Source organism: Panthera onca, chromosome C2, assembly GCF_046562875.1.
Source record: "Panthera onca isolate mPanOnc1 chromosome C2, mPanOnc1 haplotype 2, whole genome shotgun sequence".
NCBI lineage: Eukaryota > Metazoa > Chordata > Mammalia > Carnivora > Felidae > Panthera > Panthera onca.
Genome location: NC_138347.1, coordinates 14008613 through 14035078, shown reverse-complemented (window position 1 = coordinate 14035078; position 26466 = coordinate 14008613). Strand labels below are relative to the sequence as shown.

The 26466-nt window shown below is 39.8% G+C and overlaps 1 protein-coding gene across 1 annotated transcript; it reads right to left on the bottom strand.

The window, feature by feature from the left end:
* Positions 1-260: 260 nt before the first annotated feature.
* KRTAP7-1 (keratin associated protein 7-1) lies at positions 261-1585 on the bottom strand. Its single transcript, XM_060638004.2, has one exon. It carries the CDS (start codon positions 908-910, stop codon positions 647-649), a length of 264 nt encoding a protein of 87 aa, XP_060493987.1. The 5' UTR covers positions 911-1585; the 3' UTR covers positions 261-646.
* Between the last annotated feature and the right edge of the window lie 24881 nt (positions 1586-26466).

Here is a 26466-nt window from a genome sequence, read left to right as displayed (position 1 = left end):
TCCCTCTCTCTGTCCCTCCCTTGCTCGTGCTCTGTCTGTCTCTCTATCTCAAAAATAAACAAACATTTAAAAAAATTAAAAATTGGAATCTCAACATAAAGGGGGAAAAAATGATTATGCATCACCCTCTCCTGGAATGCAGTCTTAAGTCCAAATAAGAGTTGGTTAAAGTCAACCATCATAAGTAGAAACTGGCTAATGAATTCAAAAGCATAAAAGCAGAGTAAAATAAATAACTGGAACACAAATATTTGTGCTGAATGAAATAGATTTATTGAGAGACTGACAGCAAAACCCCTTCCTACCCACACCCTATTGTAATACATTGATGTTGATGTAGAATTTAACAGTACATGAGCAAAGTAACTAAAAGAGACAAACGACTTGCTTCACTGCTGAAAGTCAGGTATGTCAGAGAAACACATCTTGCTTTCTTTGGCTGTAAGGTGAGGATCAGTTCAGCATCTGATGTCTGGTTGCTTTGTTCAGCATCGTCAAAGACCAGGGCCTCAGTAAGAAAGCAGCAAGGTGGAAGAGATATCTCCCAAGCACATCTGGAGGCAAGAAGACAGCCGTTGCTCTTCAGGTTGTTTCGCACACAGAGAAGCGATGGAGAGTTCTACAGTTGTCTGGAGCCATTGGTCCATCAGTACGTGCTGTAGCCGAAGCCAGAGTTAGAGCCCCATGGCCTGCAGCAGCTGCCACCGTAGCAACAGCCCCTGTTGTACATGTTGCTACCGCCAAAGCTATAGCCCAGGGAGCCGTAGCCGTTGCATCCGTAACCATAGTTCAGGGGAGAGCCCAGGGGCACGACGCAGTTCAGGGGGGTGGCTCTGAAGGTCCTGTGGAAGTTGGTTCCATAGCAAGGATAGCCTGGGAAGTAGCTTCCACAGCAGAAGAAACGAGTCATGGTGGCAGGAGTTGAGGAGAAATAGGGTGGATTGTGAGGAGCAAGTTGCCCAAGTGTGAATGCAGGTCTCCTCTTGCAGAGGGCTTTTTATACCTCCAGCTGGTGGGCATGACACAGTTGTCTAAACATCTTCCCCTTAATTTGCATAAATAATTCTCTTACTTGGCAATAAAATGCCCATAAAGGAACCCACAGACTCACTGCCCACGTTTTTGTTGGCTTTTCTATTTGCAAAGGAATGTGTTGTAGCTTCAAAGCCAGGGCCGTCCTTGACACAAACCTGAATTCTTTTCATCAGTGTCCCGCAGTTTAACCACCGTTTTGATTGCATCATGGGAGACTCTTTAAATCCTCTGATTATAAACTCCTCCCAAGACACAGCTGGACCGAAAAAGCTTTGGCAACAATGTAAGCTGTTCTACAGGGTCTTGAAATTCTCTCCATATGCCATTCAAAAATATCAGTATAACAACTGTTCAATAAGTACGAAATTCCTCTTGGAGCGAAGCAAATTATTTGCAACTACAGGTGGCAGTTGCACAAACCTGTGAATGGACTCAGCACCACTGAATTGTTCACTTTAAGATGCTTCATTTTATGTTATGTGAATTTCACCTCAATAATTTTGTTTTCTTTTTCTTTCTTTCTTTTTTTCTCTTTTTTGGGTTTTTTTGTTTGTTTGTTTGTTTTTTTAGTTTTCAATTTTTAAAACATTGCTACACATATCCATCAAAAGAAGTCTTTTTACCGAGGCTGCAGGGACACCAAACAATAAGATGGCTGTGGCTAATCTACAGGTAATTTTCATGTATTTCATTTATGAGCATCTTCCTTGTTAATGAACATCTTTTTTCATGCAGAACATACAATTTTTGTTGTAAATCATCTTGAACACTGCCAAGCTGTCTTGTGGAGTTGCTCCATTGGGGCTGAGTGGAACGATGCTCAATTTCAAAGTCACGTTGTACCACGCTTGCTTCTTACCGACTCCTAGTAAAACAAGTTTGGATGCTGTGATCCATTACGAAATACCAGTTATATTTAAGGAGCACTTATTTCTGCTTACATTTTGCCATGTCTGACCATTTCTCATGACGAAGGTAAACCTGAAAGAATTTGAGCTCAGCAAAGTTCAGTCTACTCCAATTCAAATGTTTAGGAAATAATCTTGGTATATAGGTGAATAAGGGTCTGGATTCTCTGAAGGTAGAAAATTTCATCGATATCAACTCCTTTTGCTTATTGTCTCCTTAGTGGACAATCATAAAGCCCAACAGGCAAAACTAATTATTTCAGTCAGACATCTCTCTCTTTATTAAGATTTCACCTCTCTCAGTTTCTTTGATAGAAGAATTGTTTACATGCAATGACATGTAGAGCTAGAGTATAATGCAAAGTGAAATAAGTTAGTTAGAGAAAGACAAATACCATATGATCTCACTCATAGGTGGAATTTAAGAGACAAAACAAGTAAGCAAAGGGCAGGAGCAGTGGGGGGAGGAGAAATAGAGAGAGAGAGAGAGGGAGGCAAACCAAAAATCCAGCACTTTTAACTATAGAGAACAAACTGATGGTTACCGGAGGGGAGGTGGGTGGGGGGATGGGTGAAATAGGTGATGGGGATTAAGGTATGGAAATGCTGTGATGAGTCCAGGTGATGTATGGAAATGCCCAATCACTGTATTGCACACCTGAAACTAACACTACATTGTATGTTAACTAACCTAGAATTTATCTTAAAATTTTTTAAAAAGAGGAGAAACTTTTTACAGATCCTTTTACGCAAGTAAATATGGCTTCTTTTATTCTACATGTTGATTACATGTTGAATAATGTAATCAACATGTAAATCAACATGTAAATTTATAGTCTCCAACTATAAATTGTGAGAGTTTATAGTTGGAGAGACTCCGAAGATAAGGTCTCTTTTCACGTTCAGTTTTTAACAAAAGAAATGAATTAAAATGATAAGACGCTGTGTCTTCAAGGGTCCAAATTATATCAAGTCTACATCAGCTCATCCAAAAAACTTGAAATACGTCTGTGAGGCGACTGCCCTCATTTAAATGCGACAGTCTGGTGCCTACTTGACGGTTTAGTAGGACACTGGAACCTGTAATTTGGATCTGCTGCCACCTGGTGGCAGTGGTATTTCAGTTACTCGGTCTGAACTGCGGGGACTGGACTTGCCCGCCGGGGAGCGATTCTCAAATAACAAGCAGACAGAACAACGTCCTAAAGAATTTGTTTGAAATTTGGATTTCCGGAGCCCTCCTCTCCTACTACCGCCATGAGATTCTGGAAATCAGTATTTTTAATGAGAATCTCTCAGGTGATTCTCATGAATAAATCATCCTGATAAATTCCGGGCCAGCCTTTCATGAGATTTCAAGGAATTTGTCTTTGCTTGGGCTGTGTGAAATTGCCCCAGGCTGCTTATCTCTCATGGACAGGCGTGTGCGGCGTCAGTCACAGGTGGCCTATTTCCTTTTATTCTGGGTGACAGAGATAATTAAAGAAAAAAAAAAAAAAAAAAAAAAACCTTAGTTTTTCTTTTCCATTCCCCTGTGTTTTCTGTTGCTTTTCTCAGGACATACCTGAATAGAAAGGGAAGTAACAGCAGGGAATCCAGGCATCTCCCCAGAGGTAAAACCCACCGGAGCGGAGCCATGAATTCGTTCCCCGCCCCCACCCCTGCTTTTATTTGTTTGTATTTCCCATCTTCTTTCAGACTTCCCCAGAGCGGCGGAAAAATCCCAGCAAGGTATTTGATCGTGATTTAACAGTTGCTTTTATTTTAAATATTAGTAATAATCAATATTCATGGGAGGCTTACTCTATACTAGATTCTGCTCTGACCACTTCCCATGTGCTATTTATTTATCTGTTTTATCAGTATGTGTAGTGAGAGGACTTGCTATGCACTTTTCTAAGCACGTAGCAAATGTTAACCCATTTAATTTTTACAGTGATCTTATGATGTGGGTATTATGATACTTTATAAGAACACTGAGGCCAGAGGGTTTAAGTAAATTATTCAGTGTCACGTGGCTAATAAGCAGAATCGGCTCCAAAGCCATGCTCTTAACTACTTTGCTGAAATGCCTTTGATATGTCATTAATACTTGAAAGGGCTTCAGCTAATAAAGTGCCTCAGATCACTTTGTTATTTTCTTGAAGAACACATCAATAAAGAAAGGCTAGTTTTGCTGCTATACCAAGCCACCCCAAATCTCAATGCTTGTTATGATCAGAGGTTTGTTTCTGGCTCCCAGGACATATCCCTGGGCCTCTTGGATAGACGTTCTCATTCACAGGTGCAAGGCGACAGAGCCTTCATTCTCTAAAATACTGCTGATAAGGGAAGAGAGAGTGGCGAATCATCATTAGTTCCCAAAGACTCCCACCAAACATCATGCATCGTCTTCACATTCTTCTCATTCTGTAAAGGAAGTTCCATGAGCAGCAGGAAATCCACAATGCCGAGAACAACATTTATGACTTCCACAGAGAGCTTCTATTCCTTCCACACACTAAAAAGTCTGTAAAATGTATTTTAATGTTTTTAAACACATTTCCCAAAATTTAGAAAATAAGATGAAAGCAGAAATAAAGAGGGTTTTTTTTTAAGATGAATGTAATGTTAGTATCATATAATTAAAATGGCATAGTTTACCATTTTATTTTGATTATAAGACAGTATAACTTAAAATCATTCCAGGGGAGCTTTGGGCGGTTCAGTTAGTTAAGTGGCGGGCTCTTGATTTAAGCTCCCGTTACGATCTCACAGTTCATGGGATCGAGCCCCACATCGGGCTCTGTGCTGACTGCACTGGAGCCTGCCAGGGATCTTCTCTCCCCCTGTCTCTGCTTCTCCCCTGCTCCCACTCTCTTTCTCCTTTTCTAAATCAATAAATAAACATTTCAAAATTTTTAATAAATAAAATAGTTCTGATCCTGGGCAATCTTAAATACACAGCTTTCTGTGCAATTCATTCGCCATCAATCTGCCATGTGGTTACAGATTATTTGATACTTTTAATTTTTTCTCTTTCTCTTCTTTCTTCCATATCCACTCGGTCACTTTGTAATCTAATTGAGGGAAAAGCTGTCATAAATTATAGTTTGACAAAGAAAATCCCTCCACGCCAATTAATTTGGAGAAAAAAAACTTTAGTTCTAATACCGAATTTCATTTTATCTATTTGAATGTGTATATTCAATGTAAAGAAAAGAGGGGCGCCTGGGTGGCTCAGTCGGTTAAGCGTCCGACTTTGGCTCAGGTCATGATCTCACAGTTTGTGAGTTTGAGCCCCGCATTCGGGCTCTGGGCTGACAGCTCGGAGCCTGGAAACTGCTTCAGGTTCTGTGTCTCCCATTCTCTCTGCCCCTTCTCTGCTCACGCTCTGTCTCTCTCTCAGAAATAAAATAAAAACTTTAAAAAGTTTAAAAAAAAGGAAAAGAGAAAATGAATCAACACGGTAGTATCTAGAAGGAAAAAAGAAGAGAGAGGAGGTCTACTTCACACTGTCACTTGGAGATTTAATGGGCATCTTTATTAGGCAGGGATGCTTCACTTCACATCCTTTCTGCTCCTGCAGGGGTCGACTTTGTATGGTTTCAACCCATGTCAAGCTGGTATAAAACAATGGTGTTTGCCTCATTCCCTCACCAGACATCTCATACCTCCCATGCGGAGATTTCACCTTTAACTTCTAGAAAAGACACTGGCAAGCCTATGTGGTGTCCATACATGTGTAAGCCAGAAGTGTAGGGGAGTCGATGCTTCTCTTTGATCAAGAAAGATGGGAGTCGGGCGATATAGGCTTCCCATCTTCTCTGCAGATGAACTCTCCTGGACAGTCAGACATCTTCTTGGGGAATGGTGTCATGGAATCGAGCACATAGTGGTACTTAGTGAGGTCAACTCAATAAGGCATTCTGAGTGGCACTGTGCACTTTTCTGTTTCATCCTCTTGCCCCACACCCCTGCTCCCTAAGAAAGTAGCAACACATAAACCTTTTATCTGAAACCATTTTCTGGAGAACCTAGGCCAGAACAGTAGCTCAAAAAAAAATTGTCTTAAATAATACCATTTTTGAGATATAATTCACATGAGAAAACTCACCCTTTTAAAGCGTGCAATTCAGTGATTTTTATATTCACAGAGTTGTGCAACCTTTCCATTTCACTGCTATCCAATTTCAGAACATTTTTATCATGCCATCATCCCAAAAAGAAACCTCATAACCATTAAAAGTCACTCCCCATTCACAACCTCTAATCTGTCATTTTCAAAATAAAATGTGTGTTGCCCTAGTTAAAAAGCTTCCAGTGATTTCCTATTGCTCTTAGGGAAGCAAAATTCAAACTTCTTACGTGGTCTGGTTCTTATCAGCCTTCCAACCTCACTTCATATTACTTGTCCTCCCAGATCCTGTGACCCAGCCCCAATGGTCTTCTTCCTCACGGTCTGTTTTCCTCACTAGAATGCCCTGATGGTAGCACTTTGTCTGATATGTGCCTAACACATAGCTGGAACCCATTCATCTATCTTAATCTCTTGAATGAATGGATGAATGAGATGGTTGTTGGAGTGCGCCATGAAAGATGAGTATGATATCAACAGGTGGAAAACGAAAGGTATTTAGGAAGAAGGAACATCACAGGCAAAGGCAGAGCAGAAGTGGCGGGGTTCATTTGGGAATTGATGAGCTGATCCATTTAGATAGGGGACTGCACTGTGTAGGGAAGTTAAGGAGACATTTTTGGGCAAATGAGGGCAGAGTTAGAGAAGGAATGGCCTTATATGCATGACAGGTATGGGGATAGATAAAGAGCAGTTACTAAAGGATTTGATTGAGGAAATGGTGTGATTAGAGCTGCCTTCGTGTGAATGATGGGTTTCAGGAGACAGCTATGGAGGGAGGGACATCTATTAGTATTCTACTGAATTGTCGATTTGAAAAATAATTGAGAATCTGAGTTAAGCTGGTGGTAATAAAAATAGGGATAAGAAGACAGACTTGAGTGACATTGTAGAAGGAAACCGTACAGGACTTAATTAGCAATGGATAAGATGTCACCATGAAGGAAAGAAAGAACTCAAAGAACCACTCCTGACACATGGCAAATGCACTTCTTGTAACGGCAAGAGGGAAATCAGGAAGAGGATGTTAATTTTGAGGGGTCACTTGTGCCAAGAAAGTTATATAGGCACACCTCGGAGATATTGCAGGTTCAGACCAGCATGAGTCAGAGAATATTCCAGTAAGGGAAGTCAAATGAATTTTGGGGTTTCCCAGTGCATACAAAAATCAGGTCTACACTACACTGCAGTCTATGAAGTGTCAAATAGCATTTTGCCTACAAAAACAATGTGCACACCTTAATTAAAAAATACTTTATTGCTAAAAAAAATGCTAACCATCCTCAGAGCTTTCCACGAGTCATAGTCACTGATCACAGATCGTCACAGCAAACACAATGATACTGAAAACGTTTGAAATGTTGCAAGAATTACCAAAATGTGGCACAGAGACACGAAGTGAGAAAATGCTGTTGGAAAATTGGTGCTGATAGATTCACTTGACTTAGGCCTGCCACCAACCTTCAGTTTATTAAGAAAAAAAGACAACATCTGTGAAGCACTTTTAATTACAACGCTGTGATTAAACTTTTTAAAATAAAAAGAAACAGCTTAGAAGAAAACAAGCCAATTGGAACAATTGGGCCGTCATCTTCTTTAAGGTAATACTTCAAACATTGTTGGCAAATATGATCCACCAGATAAAAGGAAAAGTCAGAGGGATTCCTGGGTGGTTCAGTCGGTCAAGCATCTGACTTTGGCTCAGGTCATGATCTCATGACTTGTGGGCTCGAGCCCCGTATCAGGATCTGTGCTGAGAGCTCAGAGCCTGGACTCTGCTTTGGATTCTGTGTCTCCCTCTCTCTCTGCCCCTCCCCTGCTTGCTCTCTCTCTCTCTCTCTCTCAAAAATAAACATTAAAGAAAGAAGAAGAATAAAGAAAAAGTGGGGGATATTTCTAGGGGGGATGAGGAACAAGGGAACTCAGAGATGTCAATAAACAAGACACAGTAAACAGAGAGTAGTAGGAAAGTCACGTTCACCAAGCTAATGGGCACTATAACAAAGGGGAACGTTCATGGTCAGTAAAGTCCACAGCACCTAATGCCAGAACAGAGTCGAAGAGGATAGGATAGGGATCACTTCACTGAATTTGGCAAAAATTCCTATTAACGACCTTTGAGGAAAAACATTCAGTGAAAGAGAAGGGGAGAATCTTCACTGTAAGTGATTAAGAATGGCAGCACTGGGGCGCCTGGGGGGTTCAGTCCGTTAAGCGTTCAACTTTGGCTCTGGTCGTGATCTCACAGTCCGTGAGTTCGAACCTGCGTCGGGCTCTGTGCTGACAGCGCGGAGCTTGCTTCGGATTCTGTGTCTCCCTTTCTCTCTCTGCCCCTCGCCTGCTCACACTCTGTCTCTCTTTCTCAAAAATAATATAAAACATTTTTTAAAAAAAGAATGGCAGTGCTAATTTTAAAAAGAACTCATAAATGTAGACCATCCTTCACAGATGTTTATTACGGAAGGGAAGAAAAATAATGAGAAAACATAGGTCAACAGGTAGGATCAAGCAGTAGTTTCTGCTATTTGTTGGGTTTTTAATACATAATGGAAGAAATCCGAATGTTACAACTCCTGCATTTTATATGCAAGGAAAGCGAGATTCAGGAAAGAAAGCGGCATGCCTATGTTGCACTGCCATTGTTGATTAGAGCCTACAATCAAAAAGTCTCTGTCCTTAGCCATTCCAGGCTTGACCCCAAATCAACTTCTCAGAAAAATCATTGATTCCTTTTCTGCACTTTACCTCCTGTGGTGGGCAGACTTAAGGTTGCCCCATGACCCCTGTGTCTTATAGTCATACCTTCGAGAAATACTTTTCCTGAGTGTTTCTGGGTCCTGTGACTTGCATAGAATAGAATGAATAGAATATGTTAAATGAATACAATATGATGAATAGAATGGAAAGAATGTGGTGTCCTATAATATAATGACAGTGACGGGGTGTCACTTCTGGGGTTATAGTATGAAAGACTGGAACATCTATCTTGATGAGAGACCCTCTCCCTTGCTGGTTTTGAGAAAGCTAGCTCCACGTTGCAGAGACCCACGTGGCAGGAAACTGGAGTCAGCATCCAGCCAGTAACTAACAAAAGAATCTTAGGCCCTCGGTCCGAGAGGCTACAAGGAATTTAATTCTACCAACACCCATGTGAACTTGGAAGCGGATCCTTCCCTAATCCAGCCTTGAGATGAGAATACAGCCCCAGAAGACATCCCGGATGCAGGATGAGCCCCGGAAACACAGAACGAGCAAAGCCATGCCCACAGTCCTGACCCAGAGAAACTGGGAAAATAATTGTGTGCTGCTTCAAACCACTGTTCGTGGCGATACTGTTACACAGCAAGAGAACACTAATACACACTCCCTACACACACACACACACGCACACACACACACATACACACACACGCACGCACACAGATCCAATCTGTCATTGATCCAATAGGCTCCAAAATGTACCCAAATCTGTACACCTTTCTCTACCTCTGCCATCACCAGCCACGAACAGACATATCGTTTTGCTCTTTACTCACTGCTTCAAACTTGAGGTGAGTTGCTCTTTTGCACACTACTTGGCACAGGGAAGAAGGCGGACGGGCCGGCTCCCCCATTGCACCAGGCTATCGAAATTGCTTCCACCTGTTTTAGCAGCTCAGCACATCACAAACCCTCGCCACTCTGCCTTTAAAGAATTCCTTATCTCTTTTCTCCTCTGAGGACAATCTTTTTCTTTTTCCAGGATTGTTATGATTTGCCCTTTTCTTAAAATATATATATATATTTTTTTTTCTATCATTTCTAGGGATATGAAGGAGTAGGAGGTAGGCATCTGTGTTTAGTCTGTCGTTTTGATACAATGCCCCTTCCAGAGTAATTTTTACTGTATTATGCTGCCTCCCCAAAAATCCATTTATAGACATTTTTCTTGGAACCAAATTCTGGCAGGAACTTTTCATAATGGTTCTTGTAAGTACTATGCAGCCACTACAAATTATATTTATGAAGAATATTTAATGCCATTGCCAAATGCTCGTACTACAGTGATAAGTAATAAGACCTTATGAAAACTGTATATTGAGTCTTCCTCCTCCTTGAAACAAAATTTTAAGCCACACAAATAAATGACATCCACAAGAAAATAGAAAGGGCGGGCTGATTGCCAAGTAGTAGTCCATTGTATCTATATACCACATCTTCTTTATCCATTCATCAGTTGATGGGCATTTGGGCCCCGTTCATAATGTGGCTATTGTCCATAGTGCTGCTATAAACATTGGGGTGCATGTGCCCCATTGAATCAGCATTTTTGTATAAGAGTATATTATGCTAAGCAAAATAAGTCAGACAGAGAAAGACAAATATCATATGATTTCACTCATACAAGGAATTTAAGAAACACAGCAGATGAACATAGGAGAAGGAAAGAAAAAATAAGATAACAGAGAGAGAGATAAACCATAAGAGACCCTTAAATCTCTTTAAGGTGGGGGGATGGGCTAAATGGACGATGGGCATTAAGGAAGGCATTTGTTGGGATGAGTACTGGGTGTCATATGTTAGTGATGAATCACTGGGTTCTACTCCTGAAACCAATACTACACTGTATATTAACTAACTTGAATTTAAATAAGTTTTTTAATTAAGAAAGAAAGAAAGAAAGAAAGAAAGAAAGAAAGAAAGAAAGAAAGAAAGAAAGAAAGAAAGAAAGAAAGAAAGAAAGAAAGAACTAAGAATGAACCTTGCAAAAGCCCTAAGAGACTGAGAGCAGAAGTAGAGAGGGACAGCTGGCACAGAAAGGGCTGGGGGGAGGGGCACTAAACAAGACTGTGGAAATCCTGGAAGGCTTCCTGGAGTAAGATGTAAGCGAATTGATTCGTAAAGACCTAGAAGGGAGCCTGAGGAGAAGGGAGCCAAGAGAATTGAGCAAAGGAATAATGGATCAAGGGATCAATGGAGGAAAAGGAAGATGAGAAAAACACTGCAAATGTTAAGCCTTGAGATACCGGTATCGCAGGGCCTGGCACACAAAAGGGATCAATGGCAATTTTTAAAATACTTTAATAAACTGGCACTAATTGACTAATTAGTAAAGTAAAACAAATATGGTTCTGAATAAAATCAATATTGTAGCCTTTAGATAGCAGCCAAACAGGCAGTGCCAACACTGAACGCTTTTAGGAGCCCATCCTCAAGCCTGCTGCCCTCTGCAGACACGGCTACCATCACAGGCCCCATTCAGGGGAGCCAGGGCGTTGGGCAGCCTCCAATCCGTGTGCTGCACAGGCAAGCCATCCAACTTTGAAACTGCCCTGGTCTCCTCATCCCAGCATCTTCCTAGGCATAGTACAGACTGGAGCCAACCAAGTGGTGCTAGCAAATGTTAGCTCTCCAAAAGCAATCCATAAATCCTTATCAAATACCTTTAACTTAACTCAGCTAGACTTCTGAGTCCCTATTCCACCTGTCTCAGCAAGAGATTGTCCTGGAACAATTATCCTGATGTTCCTTTTGTCTATCCCTTCTGTGTCTCTCCATTCCCTGGTTAGTGAAGAACAGAGCATAGGCTTTAGGCAGGAACTAAAAGATGCTTGTTGTCTCACTTAGTCGAAGAATACCCAATTTCCCTGATTTCCCACACAGAGAAACAAACAGATTTAAAAACAACAACAACATGAGGTGCCTGGGTTTCTCAGTATGGTTAAGGATGAGGCTCTTGATTTCAGCTTTGGTCATGATCTCACGGTTTGTGGGAAAGAGCCTGCTTTGGATTCCCTCTCCTCCTCTCTCTGCCCCTCCCCTACTGTGCTCGTTCTCTCTCTCTCTCTCTCTCTCTCTCTCTCTCTCTCTCTCTCTCATCTCTCATCTCTCATCTCTCAAAATAAATAAATAAACTTAAGGGACAAAAAACAAAAAGAAACAATAGGGCACCTGTAGAGCATGTGACTCTTGATCTCGGGGCTCTGAGTTCAAACCCCATGCTGGCCATAGAGTTACTTAAAAAAATAAAATTGAAAAAGCAACAACAGCAGGGGAGTCCGGGTGGCTCAGTTGGTTAAGTGTCCAACTCTTGGCTTCAACTCAGGTCATGATCTCACAGTTTGTGAGGTCCACACTGTCACAGTGGAGCCTGCTTGGGATTTCTCTCTCTCTCTCTCTCTCTCTCTCTCTCTCTCTCTCTCTCTCTCTCTCTCATAAATAAACTTTAAATAACAACAACAGCAGCAGCAAATTATCAGGGTTCCTAAATGTCATAAACAGTGGGCCCCAAAATGCCTTGCAGTGACTGGTCTTATGATTCTATCCAATAATTCTATGCATTCTTTCATATATGAATCCATAGACACTCTTTTCAGTGCACACAATGAAATCAAAACATTAGAATGTTCTTACACCAGGCTTGACACCCTCCAGAAAATTGAAGTTGGACAGAAAAATTTGGAGATAACTTCAAAACCAGCAGCAAATAAGTAAACACCTATTCTAAAGAATCATTAAAAGATTTTTTAAAAAGTGTCGGTCCTATAATTCAAAAGAAAAATAATCATTAAATGTATTTATTCGTACAGTCCACAAATACTTATTCAGCATTCTTTGTGTACAAAGTACTTTCCTAGTCACTGTTGAGAATATCAAGATTAGGTACAGTCACAGTCTCAAAGAAATTTGTGAATGGGGGCAGGGGGCCAGGAATGAAGGAGATAGGTCAAAACTGCATTAATATGTAAGAAAACCAAGTGCTGGGGCACCTGGGTGGCTCAGTCGGTTAAGCGTCCGACTTTGGCTCAGGTCATGATCTCGCGGTTCATGAGTTCAAGGCCCACATCGGGCTCTGTGCTGACGGCTCGGAGCCTAGAGCCTGCTTTGGGTCCTGTGTCTCCCTCTCTCTCTGCCCCTCCCCTGCTCGTGCTCTGTCTCTTTCTCTCAAAAATGAATAAACGTTCAAAAAATTAAAAAAATTTAAAAAAAAATGCCAAGTGCCATTAGAGAGAAAATTCACTGGTCTTGGGTTGAGAGCGGGTGGATACACGTCAGCCGAGAGATTTGAGGTTCATGAAAAGAGTTTGGAGAATGAGGAACAAAGGATTAGTGGGAAGCCTGGAGAATCAAGCTGGCTTCCCAGGTCTAGCAGAGAACTGAGACATCCCCTCACCAGAAAGACCATACTTATTTTTAACTAATCCCAGGCAAGTTGCCCAGATGTTTTTGAGATGTAGGCTACTTTCATCTTTTCTTTGCTGAGCACTCTCTTATGGCATAGATGGAAAAGAAAACTGTTCCTATATGACGTGTCTGAGCACCGGGTGAATTTTTAAGATCTTTTGAGACATCTTCCAAAAACCTACAAAATTCAGATTATTTCCTTTAGCAAAAAAAAAAAAAGCAGAAATCCTTACTATCACTAGGTCACTGGGTATGAAGAAAGGTAGATAGAAGTAAAAAAAAAAATTGTGATCATTTGTCAAAATAAAGACCTGGATTTTCTAATTTCTAATAATTATACTTTTCCTTTTTTTAGTTAGTTTGTTTGTTTATTTATTTATTTATTTATTTATTTATTTATTTATTTATTTTGAGAGACAAAGAGTGGGGAGGGGGAGCAGAGAGAGAGAGGGAAACATAGACTCCCAAGCAGACTCCTTGTCAGTGCACAGCCCGACCCAGGGCTCGAACTCACAAACCGTGCGATCGTGACCTGAGCCAAAATTAAGACTCGGATGTTTAACCACTGAGCCACCTGGGAACCCCTCACTATACTTTTCTTTCTGAACACAAATACCTTCTCCTGCATTTGGAGCATCAGTGGAATTTCCATGGGCCCAAGAATTCTGTTGTGACAGACTCATTATTGCTAATATTATGTATCAGTAATATGGGCACCAATAACAATAACAAAAAATTATTATTTGCTGAATACAATAATGTCTGGCACTCCTCTAAGTGGTGGCATGCGTTATTTCTTCTAATCTCCACAAAAGCCCTCTGAGGTATGCACTATTATTATTCCTACGCTGCAGGTGAGGACACTGAAGAACAGAGAGGGGAAGCAATTTGCCCAGGGTCCCATAGCTCTTAAGTATCAGAGCCAGAAGTTGAACCCGAGCAGTCTGAGGGAATGATAAAAAGAAGTGATGCAATAAACAAGAGTCTAATAAAATAATATTTTAGAACAAAATCAAGGTTAACGTTTGAGCTGGGTCACATCCATCTGTCTTTTGTATTATGGCTGCATTGCACGTTTTAGCATTAACAGTGGTTTAGAAAGAAGGAACAGAAGGCAGGGACTGGTAGATCCCCTAGGTCTGAACTGTAGTGACAAAGAAAGGAGTTAAGGATGGTAAGAGATGCTGGGCTTCCTCAAAGAGCCTAATTAAATTGAGGGACAGTGGTATCTAGACAAAACTGAATTGACAGGCAAGTACGTAGTGAAGAGGAAAGTAGCCTTCTTTCAGGGTGCAACTTTCATAGTAAAAGTACTTGCTTAATGTTGCAAATTACTAATAATGTCATCATCAGGAAAGCAAAATGGCACAACTCCCATGAAGGAAGAGTTGGCACTTTCTAGCAAAATTTCACATGTGTTTACTTTGTGACTCAGAGATGTCCTTCTAAATATCTATTCTGATGACGCAGTGAACAAAAGTTAGAAATGACATATGCACACAGCTATTCAATGCATCATTATTTATAAAGGTAGAATATTGGAAACAACCCACATCCCAGTAGTAGAATGTTTCAATAAACAATGCTTCATCCATACAATTTGGTAGTAGGCAACTCTAAAGTGGATGCAGTAAGATTAAGATTTCTATGTTTTCATAGGGAGTTATATCCAAAATTTACAAAGCAGAAAAAAAAAAAAAGGGATCAGTGCAGAACATTTTGCATTATGTTACATTTGGGTAAGAAATGGGGATTTACAAGGATTTATCCATATTGGCTTACAATTTTTTACAAGAAACAATGGAAGCAAATCAAAAACTCATAAAAAATTACCGATGGGGACAAGGAGAACAGGATACAGGTGATAGGATACTACACCTCATTTTGTAGTTTTGACTTTGGAATCATGTAACTATTTTAAAAAATTTTAAAAACTAAAAGGAAAAGCAGTCTTAAAATTGAAAACAACGTGAAAGAAATGAATCTAACTAAATGCCAGGTTGGTGGCATAACAGAATTATTTCAAGTGACTCTAACATAAGGAATCTTAGCTATGCATCCCTAGAAGTATAATATCCTAAGATGGAAAGAAATATAAAGACCCCTTAAACTGTATTCAGCAATCTTAGCATTAGTAGCAATATTTGTTTTGTTATTTTGAAACTATTACAGGTATATTATAAGAATAGAAATAAAAAACTAAGTTTTGTCTGCTTAAGAGGAGGAAGAGCTTAAAAACCAAAGAAATTAAATAAACCCCCTTAAATTTTTTTAAATGTTTATTTATTTTTGAGAGAGTGAGAAAGAGAGACAGAGTGCAAGATGAGGAGGGGCAGAGAGAGAGGGAGACACAGAATCCGAAGCAGCTCCAGGCTCTTAGCTGTCGGCAGACAGCGTGACACGGGGCTCAAACTCAAAACCGGTGAGATCATGACCTGAGCCGAAGTCAGACGTCCAACCAACTAGCCACCCAGGCACCCCAAACACCCTGAAATTTGAACTAGAAATATCAGAAAGAAATTCATTACTTATTTTTCTCTTCAAATATTATCTCCTGGCTACAGTGACAACTCAACAGCAATGAGGACCCATAGCATCCAGATTTTGTGCTTTTAGCACCATTTTGTATCCAAAGGAAAGAAACTCGAAGGGAAATGACATTCCAGGTCTGCAGCAGAAAAGGTACAAAATGAGCCTGAGACACTGTTCCCACAGGGAAGGGGTGGGAAGGAAAGGAGAGTGGAGGGGAAAGAAAGAAAGGAACAGTCCAACCAAGCCTCTGGATCAGGTTTCTCAGCCTTGGCACAAGTGACATTTGGGGCCCAATTATTCTTTGTGTAGGGGCTGCCTTGTGCATTGTAGGGTGTTAATTTAGCAGCATTCTCGGCGCCTACTTACTAAATGCCAGTACCACGTGTTTCTCCAAGCTGTGATGATTAAAACTGTCTCCAAACACAGCCTAAGGCCCCAGAAGAGTCTAAATCATCCCTGTGTAGAAACACTACTTTAAATCTAACTACCATTTTAGAGTAAATAAAGGATACAAAGCACCAAGCTAAATGAAACACAAGGAAGCAATCAGCCAAACCCAGAATGGGTTGTCACCATACTGCTTCTTCCCACCACCAAGAGTTGGTGGGAGTTCTTCATCTGACTTGTTAGTGATCCAGGATCCAAACTTAGGCATCTGTTTCCTGGTGCTACTCCAGAAGCAATAACTGAGATCAAGTTTGAGTACAAGTTGTTCCTTTGGGAAATGCTGCTAATATTGGTAACAAGCAGGGAAGGATTACAGAGAAGGGAGGCAAGCCAGTCAATGGAACAGTGGTAAGCCACTCAGGAAACAGTGCAAAACGCAAACTTGAGAATTAAACTGTCAGAGCTAGGAAGCTGGGGCTGTTCTACACCAACTTCCTTGGATCGTGGATTATGGACTGGGGTGCTCTACTGGTTCCTTGGCACTTCCAGCCTGCTCCATGTAAGAGCTCAACAGCTCCCCACAGCTCCAGAAAAAAGCACTCAGGCACAGAGATTATACACACTGGCGGTTGGCAACATGCTGGAGAGAGATAGGAGAACATCTGCTATTTAAAGTAAAGTGATTCTTGAGATTTGTTTTAAAAAACTTAAAAGTGAGGGAAGATCAGTAAAATAATACAGGCAAGTGTTGATCATTGTTGAAGCTATGATAGGCACAAGAGTTCAAGGGTGTTTCTATTTATTAGTGTCTCTAGTTTTGTGTATGTTTGAAATTTTTCATAATAAAATTTGATAAAAATAATAGCGCTACCTACTGTCATATTTTATTATTCAAAGAACCTGTTGATTTCTGAGAGTTCCATCTCTTCCCTTTTATTTGCCATAAGTATTGAGACTTCACAAATATTCATTAGCTTATTCCTCCCCCCCCACCGTTAATAAAGTAACAGATGAAAATCACATAATTTCACATTATGCTACACACAGGATTTGAATGTGATTGTAATAAGTACTTTTATTCTGACTCAACATAACTCCTATTAAAATATTTAGGCTGGGGTGCCTGGGTGGCTCAGTCAGTTAAGCGTCTGACTTTGGCTCAGGTCATGATCTCGCGGTTCGTGGGTTCAAAACCACATCGGGCTCTGTGCTGACAGCTCGGAGCCTGGAGCCTGCTTCAGATTCTGTGTCTCCCTCTCTCTCTTCCCCTCCCCTTCTCATGTTCTGTCTCTTTCTGTCTTTAAAATAGGGGCGCCTGGGTGGCTCAGTCGGTTAAGCGTCCGACTTCGGCTCAGGTCATGATCTCACCATCCGTGAGTTCAAGCCCCGCATCAGGCTCTGTGCTGACAGCTCAGAGCCTGGAGCCTGCCTTGGATTCTGTGTCTCCCTCTCTCTCTGACCCTCCCCTGTTCATGCTCTGTCTCTGTCTCAAAAATAAATAAACATTTAAAAATTTTAAATAAAAAAATAAAAAATAAACAAACATTAAAAATTTTTTAAGTATTTAGGCTAAGAAAAATACAGATGTAGAGACTGTGACAAGAGGGGATACTCACCACTATACTAATGAGGGTGGCGGTGGCCGGGTGTAGAGAGTGTGTGCCCCCCCCCAAAAAAAAACTAAATGGAGAGGGGTACGTTTATTTATGTTTACAATGTAGGAGAGGAAAATAACAAAATACTTCAGAAAGAAATTTGGAATGTTAGGCACCAAAATGGGATGTCAATTAATTCATGAACAATTTTTAGTATCCATGGGTTCTCTGCAAGATTGCAGCAAAATGGCATCCTGTGACTCTAAAAGCACTAACACCCTTGTGTCAATGTCTGGGAGACATTTGCATGGAGTGTGAAAAATTAAAAACAGTAGTTTACAATTAAATAGAAGATTATATTTCCTTAAAATATGTTCACTTTTAGCAATGAATGATGAACACTCTGAGAAATTTAAAAGTTTAACAAAGTTTTTTCACAATGGCTTTATTTCACAAATATATGAATAAGAGTTAATGTAATGAACAATCCTCCAGAATTAGTTATCATAGCCCCTGAATTATAGAAACCTGCTTTGCACATTAAAATTTTCACTACCCTTGGGGCGCCTGGGTGGCGTAGTCGGTTAAGCGTCCGACTTCAGCCAGGTCACGATCTCGCGGTCCGTGAGTTCGAGCCCCGCGTCGGGCTCTGGGCTGATGGCTCGGAGCCTGGAGCCTGTTTCGGATTCTGTGTCTCCCTCTCTCTCTGCCCCTCCCCCGTTCATGCTCTGTCTCTCTCTGTCCCAAAAATAAATAAAAAACGTTGAAAAAAAAAATTAAAAAAAAAAAAAATAATAAAAAAAAATAAATAAATAAAATTTTCACTACCCTTAGTGAAAAATTCAGCAGGAACTTACATAGGCACAAAAGTGTGATACGGTATGTTATAACATTTAAATAAAAGGGAAAGATTTTTCATTTAATTTTCTAATATTCCCAGAAACACTCTTCTGGATGTTATCTCTTAGTAGAAAAACCGATTAGGCAGTTGACAACAGTTAATAGGTTATACTTTTTATATATTCGGCATGTACTGTTCAAGTCATTAATTCACCATTGAAATACTATTCTAAGAAATACTGCAGTTCTTTCCTTTTATTTCCTTTCAAGGGAATATGAAACTTCTAAAACATCTTTCCAAGTAAATTATTGAACTTCAAGGGGATATTAAAAAATGAACCATTACATCTGTTCAAACAAAAAGCCAAAAATCTGTTTGTAAGAGTTCTAAATCTGTTTGTAAGAAAAAAGGAAAGAAAATCTCTCTTCTTCACATTTGGTGAAGAAAAAAATACCAAGGTGACAAATTATTGCAAATCTTAAGGTTTTCCTGCAATATCACAATGGCTTCTAATATCTCTGCTTCCAGACTCTTTCCTCTTCCTACCCCTTCTTCATTTCTTCAAATATGTCTTCATAAAGTCCCACTTCATTATGTTATTTGCAGGTTCAACAGCTATCATTGGTTCCCCATTGCTACTGAAGTTCAAGCTTCTCATTAGCTGCTAAGCTCCACTGGAATTCATCCCCAGCCAAACTTTCCAAGCATATCAGCCACTATCCCTCTTCCTTTCTGTGCATGAGGCAGCTAGAATTATTACCATTTCTATATGTGCCTTTTTGCTTCCTGTCTAAAAATTTAGTTGCCATTGACTCAGGTTATGGGATGACCCCTTCTCTAACCTTATCTCTGCCTTTGTAAGATACTCCATTTAAGTCATGATTCACTTATATGCCACTTCTAAGAAAGGAACTTGACCAACCCATCAGAATAGATTTTGCCCAGCTCTTTGGACCGCTGCTAGAACCAATGTGCCTCTTCTGTTTTTTCTTTACCTGAATTATACCATGAGCTCCTTAAAGAAAGGATTGCAGACATTTTACTTAGACCCACCCAGCTGTGGGTTTGCCAAAGTTCCAATGAAGGAGGGTTATACAACAGGAAAAAAAATAAAATAAAAACAAAAAACTGACCCACCCATCCTCTCTAGCTGAGCTTTTTAAAAGCAGATACCTCTGAATGATGGCTGCTTTGTTGACTTGTTGAGACATGTGGGTGAAACTTTGGGAAACTGAGAGAATTGTAAATTAACTTACCTAACAACAAGGGTAACAAGATGCGTCATGGACACGAGAGCTCAGAAGGGAAGGAGAAAGGCTGTAGTAATTGTGGCTGAAGAAGAAAGCAAGGAGGAAGTGGAGGAGAAGGATGCTGAGGTTAAGAGATGAAAAGGCAAAAATACCGGCAATGAAAAGACATCAAGTGGCAATTTTAAGGGGAGTGGAATCTTGGAGAAGGGGAAAACAATGAAAAGAGACATTTGGGAAATTGCAAGGTGTGCAGTATAATCCCTTCATCTTCATTCTCCATCAGACGGGTTGACATTGAAATTTGTGTTAATATGACATCTTGCAAAACTTTGGCATTGGGTCAGCACCGGGTGAGAACACAGCTGATACAAGGGAGTCCAGTTACAATGTGTTACAGTCCATCCAGAATCACACTGTGTCTCCATTTGTGTATCACCTGTTGGTTTGGGTGCACATACTGACTCTGCTAAAACTACATTTTATATATTTATTCACTCACTCCTTACTATTAATTTCACTATCTTTACAAGATTCCTATATAAAATGAAACTCATCAGGTATCATCAAAAAAAAAAAAAAAAAAAAAAAAAAACCAGTACCTTAACTACAAGGATGAATTAATATGTGCAGTCATGTTCCATCTACTATTCAGAATTCTAAGAAGCAGAATTGGGTCTGAACAAGATCTAGTTCTATTCGGGTGGGCTGTACTTTACCCTAGCAAAGGTCATTATTTTTTGATTCATTAAGGAATAAATAAATGAATAAAGTAAACTCCTCTGTCTCAAGTAAGAATCATAACTGAGCTTAACAGAAGTTTAAGTCAGTAAGGTTTTTCTTTCCACTACTATATTAATAAATTTATATTCTGAATTCTAAGAAAACCCCAAGACACTGTAAGTCCCCCACAGCCAACTCTTTTTAATACTTAACACTTTAATCTAAAATTGCAATTCTCCTTCTTCATAAGATCTCCATTCTCTCAGGGCTGGTTTCTTAGGAACAGGAGGATGTGGGGTTTGGGAAATAGGGCAGAAGACTCTAAATAAATCAATTATATTGAATTAATTTATATGACCATCAATCTTTAATTGGTGAAATTTCAGTCACAGAGGTAGGGAAGAATTTGGGTGAAAATTTCATTTCAAAGGACCTTTAGGAGCGCCGTAAATCACGTCCTAGGTACTATTCCATCCACAGTCAAATTGACTCTGGGCATGGCCTTGTGGGAGAGAAATTGGTAATATTCTTCTTCATTCTCTTCCATGCCCTGCTTGCAGCAAAAACTGAATTAGCCTGGTCAAGAACTTGGCTAATGAAGAATGCTGACATTTAAAATATCATACTTGCTTCTATACTTTCAAGATTAAAAATCTTGAGACTGAGATAATAAATCCAACATCTCACCTAATGGAGTTGAGAATTAATATGCGCCATCACATTTCAGCAAAGGCTTGATCATTTCCATAAAGTACATACTTTCAACATACTGCTCATTATCGTCGTCCAAGAGTAAATGCTTTGAAGAAAATGGACATGAAAACGATTCCTTGAGTAGCCTACAATTGGCAGGCCCACGTTGCACACTTGAAAGAACTTAAGAGAAAAGATGTGAACACCACAGTTGCTTTACTGTCTGTGACTATTTATTAGAAAACAGAAACAGAAAATCCTTACCTCCTTTAAATAGAGCAAATGGAGAAGCCTTCAGTCTCCTCTGAAAATTTCAAAAAGCTTGCCCTTGGTCACTCAATATTAAAGGAAGTAATTTCTGGATAAAGATAAACTGGATTCTTAAGAACTATGAATTCAGCTAAGGTACTGACACCAACCATTAACTAAAAATTGATCGTTGAAACTGAGCCAGTTTGCAAAATGCTGTTGCAGAGAACACATCGCTGAATGTGCTGGCTAGTCAAAGAGGCACCTTGTCCATGACGTGGGATTCAAGGTCGTCAGAACCTACTGTAACCCAGCAATACCAAGGTCCCATGCCCAGCAGCTAACAACACGAACATCCCACTGAAGACATTACTAATGGATTGATGAATTCAAATCTGTTTCACAAGGGTCACAGTGGTGGAAGGAAAAAGCACAGGATCTGAACTGGAGGAGTAGGGGTCAAAGTCTCCCTAAATCGGACACTAACTAGCCACTGTTTGCTCATCTCTAATGTGAACATGTTGGTGGTTAAATGAGATGATGGGAAAGAAATATGTTTTGCAAGCAGGAAAGCATAATTTGTTGTTGTCAACTACTCACAATTAATGCAGGACTTCTCCAGCTAAGAGGGAGTTCTATGACCTGGTGAATAAAATTTCATTTGTGTTATGTATTTAAACCTCAGGACAAAATAGTCTTAAAATCTTATATTAAAGGTTTTAGAAAAGGAGATATGGCATAACCTGAAGAGTCACTGTCTGATACATTTCATCATTAAATTAGAGATGATATCCAAAGTTAAGAATTCTAAACTTTAGGGGCACCTGGGTGGCTCATCGGTTAAGCATCCAACTTCGGCTCAGGTCATGATCTCACTGTTTATGAGGTTCATGAGTTCGAACTCTGCATCGAGCTCTGTACTGACAGTTCAGAGCCTGGAGCCTGCTCCATGTTCTGTGTGTGTGTGTCTCTTTCTGCCCCTTCCCACTCATGCTCTGTCTCTCTGTGTCTCTCAAAATAAATAAACATTTAAAAAAAATTTTTTTAAAGAATTCTAAACTTTAAACTTTATAACCATAAAATATGGCAAATTATAATTACTCCCAGGCAATAGCATTAAAACTAATTACAGGCAGGGGTGCTTGGGTTGCTCAGTCAGTTAAGCATCCAACTTCGGCTCGGGTCATAATCTCACAGTTCACAAGTTCAAGCCCCACATCGGGCTCTGTGCTGACAGCTCAGAGCCTGGAACCTTCTTGGGATTCTGTGTCTCCCTCTCTCTCTGCCCCTCCCCAACTCATACTCTTTCTCAAAAATAAATAAAACACTAAAAAAAGTTTTTAATTAATTACAGGCAGCTAAGGCACATAGGTCTCTTCAGTTTTGAGAGCAATGAATGACATTGAAGGAGAGAATGTTTGATAACATGAATATTGTTGAAGGGATTTAAATATTAAATGAGGTGGGCAGGAAAAAGTCATGCCACATCACATCCAAGGTCACTCTCACTTCAAATTTTACGACTCTGTAACTTGTTTCTTTTACAACTCAATGGAAAACAAATACAGTATATTCAGCTGAAGTGTGGCAACAATTTACACGGTCCTTGTTTGCATGTTTTACTAGCGTAGCTCTACAAGTTAGAGATGAAATTATGCTTTGGAGCTAGAAGGAAAAACATCGTCCTCTCACAAACTTAAGAAAAAATATCACAAATTTCTCTCTCTCTTTCCGACGCACACAAATACACACACACACACACACACACACACACACACACACACAACATGCCGCATGCTAAATGCCCTTCCGTGAGACACACGCAGAGGACTTGCAGGCTTTCCTGCTGCAGAATTACAACCCGTGCGGAGGACAATCAGTTGCTTCTGAGCTGCATCTTAGAACATACATCCGTTCTCCTCCTTTGCCACGTGGCCTTCCAGCTGCCTGATGCGGGGACTTGCAGGTGTCCCGCGCTTACCTGCGACCCTGCCAGCAGCACTATTTGCAGGTGGCAGCGGAGAACCATTAGAGTCCAGATGCGACTGGGCTGTGTTTTCTAATTTCGTTTGTAAGTAACAAAGCCGTTATTTTTGTATAAATCACCATCTGTCAGCAACCTATGTTTATTTTCTGAAATTGGCTCTATGTAATGTGGCGGGGGGAAGAGAGATGATTAATCATTTGTTTCCAAACCCCACACAAGTTTTTCAGGAATACGGCACATCATGTGCCAACCCAGGGTGGCATTGTTGGCGTAAGCATGTTTATTTGGGAAACAGAAACATTCACGAAACTCTAAAAAGCAGGAAAGAAACAGACGCATGCTATATTTGAATCTTTATTCAACATATAGTGAATTTTGCTCTTTATGTAGATACAGTTTAGATTATGAAAAGTTATATATGGTAGCTGTTGCCTAAACTTAGGGCAAAAAGTTTATTGCAAATTTACTATAAATGGATGGATGAAACACAGCTGGCCTTAGAAACTTTGCTAAAATCTCACCACAAAATGAAATTGTTTTATTGCCTACGAAAGAATTCTGTAACAAACGAGAAAAAAGTTCTTGCACCCAAAGAAAGAGAGCCAAGTCTTTTTCAAATAATTTGTTATAAGAAAGAGAAGAAAACTTTAAATAATACAAATGTCGTGCTCACCATAAAATATAAATAAATAAAAGAGGAAGCAAAAGATGAAAATAAGATAAAAAGACAAAATGACATGAGTCAGGAGCTTTTCTGAGATGCAGGCTCTGATGAAAAGCTTGCCAAAAATGTGATAAAATATTGCCCCTCAAAATGGAGTAGTAGCATTTACACCTTTATCGCATTGAATCAAAACCAGAATTAACAGTATAGAAAAGCAAGTCTGGATAATGAAGGATGAACTTTAGAAATTTGCTCCAGTGCTGTTTTTTTTTTTAAGGATAAAAAAAATGATAGTAGTTGGTTCCTATTTCTGCCTGGAAATGAACGAACCACAACAGAATGGAAATGAGATGAAACAAAATACACTGAATTCTGAAATTCTGCCCTCCACATTTAAAAAATATAAATATGTTTGCTCTTGGATTCAAAAGCCTAGATGATGGTAAACTCAAATACTTTTAAGAGTTATACAAGAAAATAGGGGCGTCCGGGTGGCTCAGTCATTTAAGCATCTGACTCTTGATTTCAGTTTGGGTTGTGATCTCGAGGTTTGTGAGTTTGAGCCCCGCGTTGGACTCTGTGCTGACAGCTCGGCACCTGGAGCCTGCTTCGGATTCTGTGTCTCCCTCTCTCTCTCTCTTTGCCCCTCCCCCACTCGTGCTCTGTCTCTCTCTGCCTCCCAAAAATAAATAAATAAATAAACGTAATAAAAAAATTTAAAGAACAAAAAAGAATATAAGTCCCCGAATCATGATACGTGAAAGACAGCGAAGGCTTTGGTGGCCACAGAAAATGGAAGAACACATGGTCTATCCAAACTCTCAAAAGTCAAATTTTAAAACAAATATGTACAACAAAGAGCATGCATATTAGCTACACGGGAACTACTGTCTGCCAGTTGTTAACCCCCAGCCAAAACTTAATTTCTCTTATTTTAAATCCCTTTATTTTTGTTTCTTTCCTATATACATATGACCAAAACCAAGATATCAGTTTGTCATTAGCTAAGAAATGATTATTGAAGCTTAGAAAACATAACACTGTATATGGCTATAATCCCCTATACACACATATATATCTCACATATTTATTTCATCTGTATACGACCATACCTACTTCTAAAATGGTTTGAGTTAATCAATTAATTCCAAAAGAAATACACACATATAATTATATAATAAGGCTGCTAAAACACAGTTTGCAAACCAGAGCTATGTGACACAGTAGGGTGAAGGCAGCAGCCTGAACCCCTATTAACTGGTAACATCCGAGCACAGGCTTCACCTGAAGCCATTCTTTCTCAACATCCATATCTAATTTATTCGGAAGATTTGCCTATTTAAAGAAGCAAAACTACATATACAAAAAGGGTTTATACAAATGCACAAGATAGAATTCTTTTTTTAAATTATTTTTTTAATGTTTGTTTATTTCTGAGAGACAGAGTACAAGCGGGGGAGGGACAGAGAGAGAGGAGACACAATCCGAAGCAAGCTCCAGGCTCTGAGCTGTCAGCAGAGCTGGATGTGGGGCTCCAACTAGTGAACTGCGAGATCATGACCTGAGCAAAGTCAGACGCCCAACCGACTGAGCCACCCAGGTGCCCCTGTGCAAGATAGAATTCTAACTACTGATAGAATAAATTAGGAATGTCCCTTCAAAAAACAACGTATATTACCTGGAAAAGAACATGGGGATCCTTTGGGGACTGGTCATGCCCTGTTTCTTGGTCTGGGTACAGATTACGTGAATGTATTCACTTTGTGAAAATTGATTGTGTTGTCAAACTGATGTGTACTTTTTTGCTTTCAACTTATGCTTCAATGCAATTGACATTTAAAAAGTCAATGGACAGGTATAAACTTGCAATTCACTCCTCACTGGAGTAATTTTTGTAGATCAAATACGTTCTTATTCATTAACTCCTATTAACACTTATGTAGTATGTTTGGCAATATCTCCCTGTACTTAAGTGTTTCCTTATCACTAATGGTTTCAAATTAAACTCTCACTACAGCATTTGGTAAGATGGCTCCTCACTGCATCTATTTCCAATCTATAAAGGCCAGATCTACAAAGAATACTCTATCAAGATGATTGACTGTTTGGGCTCTAGAACCAGATTACTTGTGTTGAACCTAACTCTCCAATACTAGATGTGTAGGTTTGAGAAAGTTACTTAACTGTCTTTGCAGTTTTTTTAATCTGCGCAATAGGAATGATTACAGTGTTACTTTATAGGGTAGGGTTGTGAAAGTTAAGTTAGTCGATCCATTAAAGCTCTTAGAACAGTAGTGACTCATGTTAAGTTCTATATAAGTGCT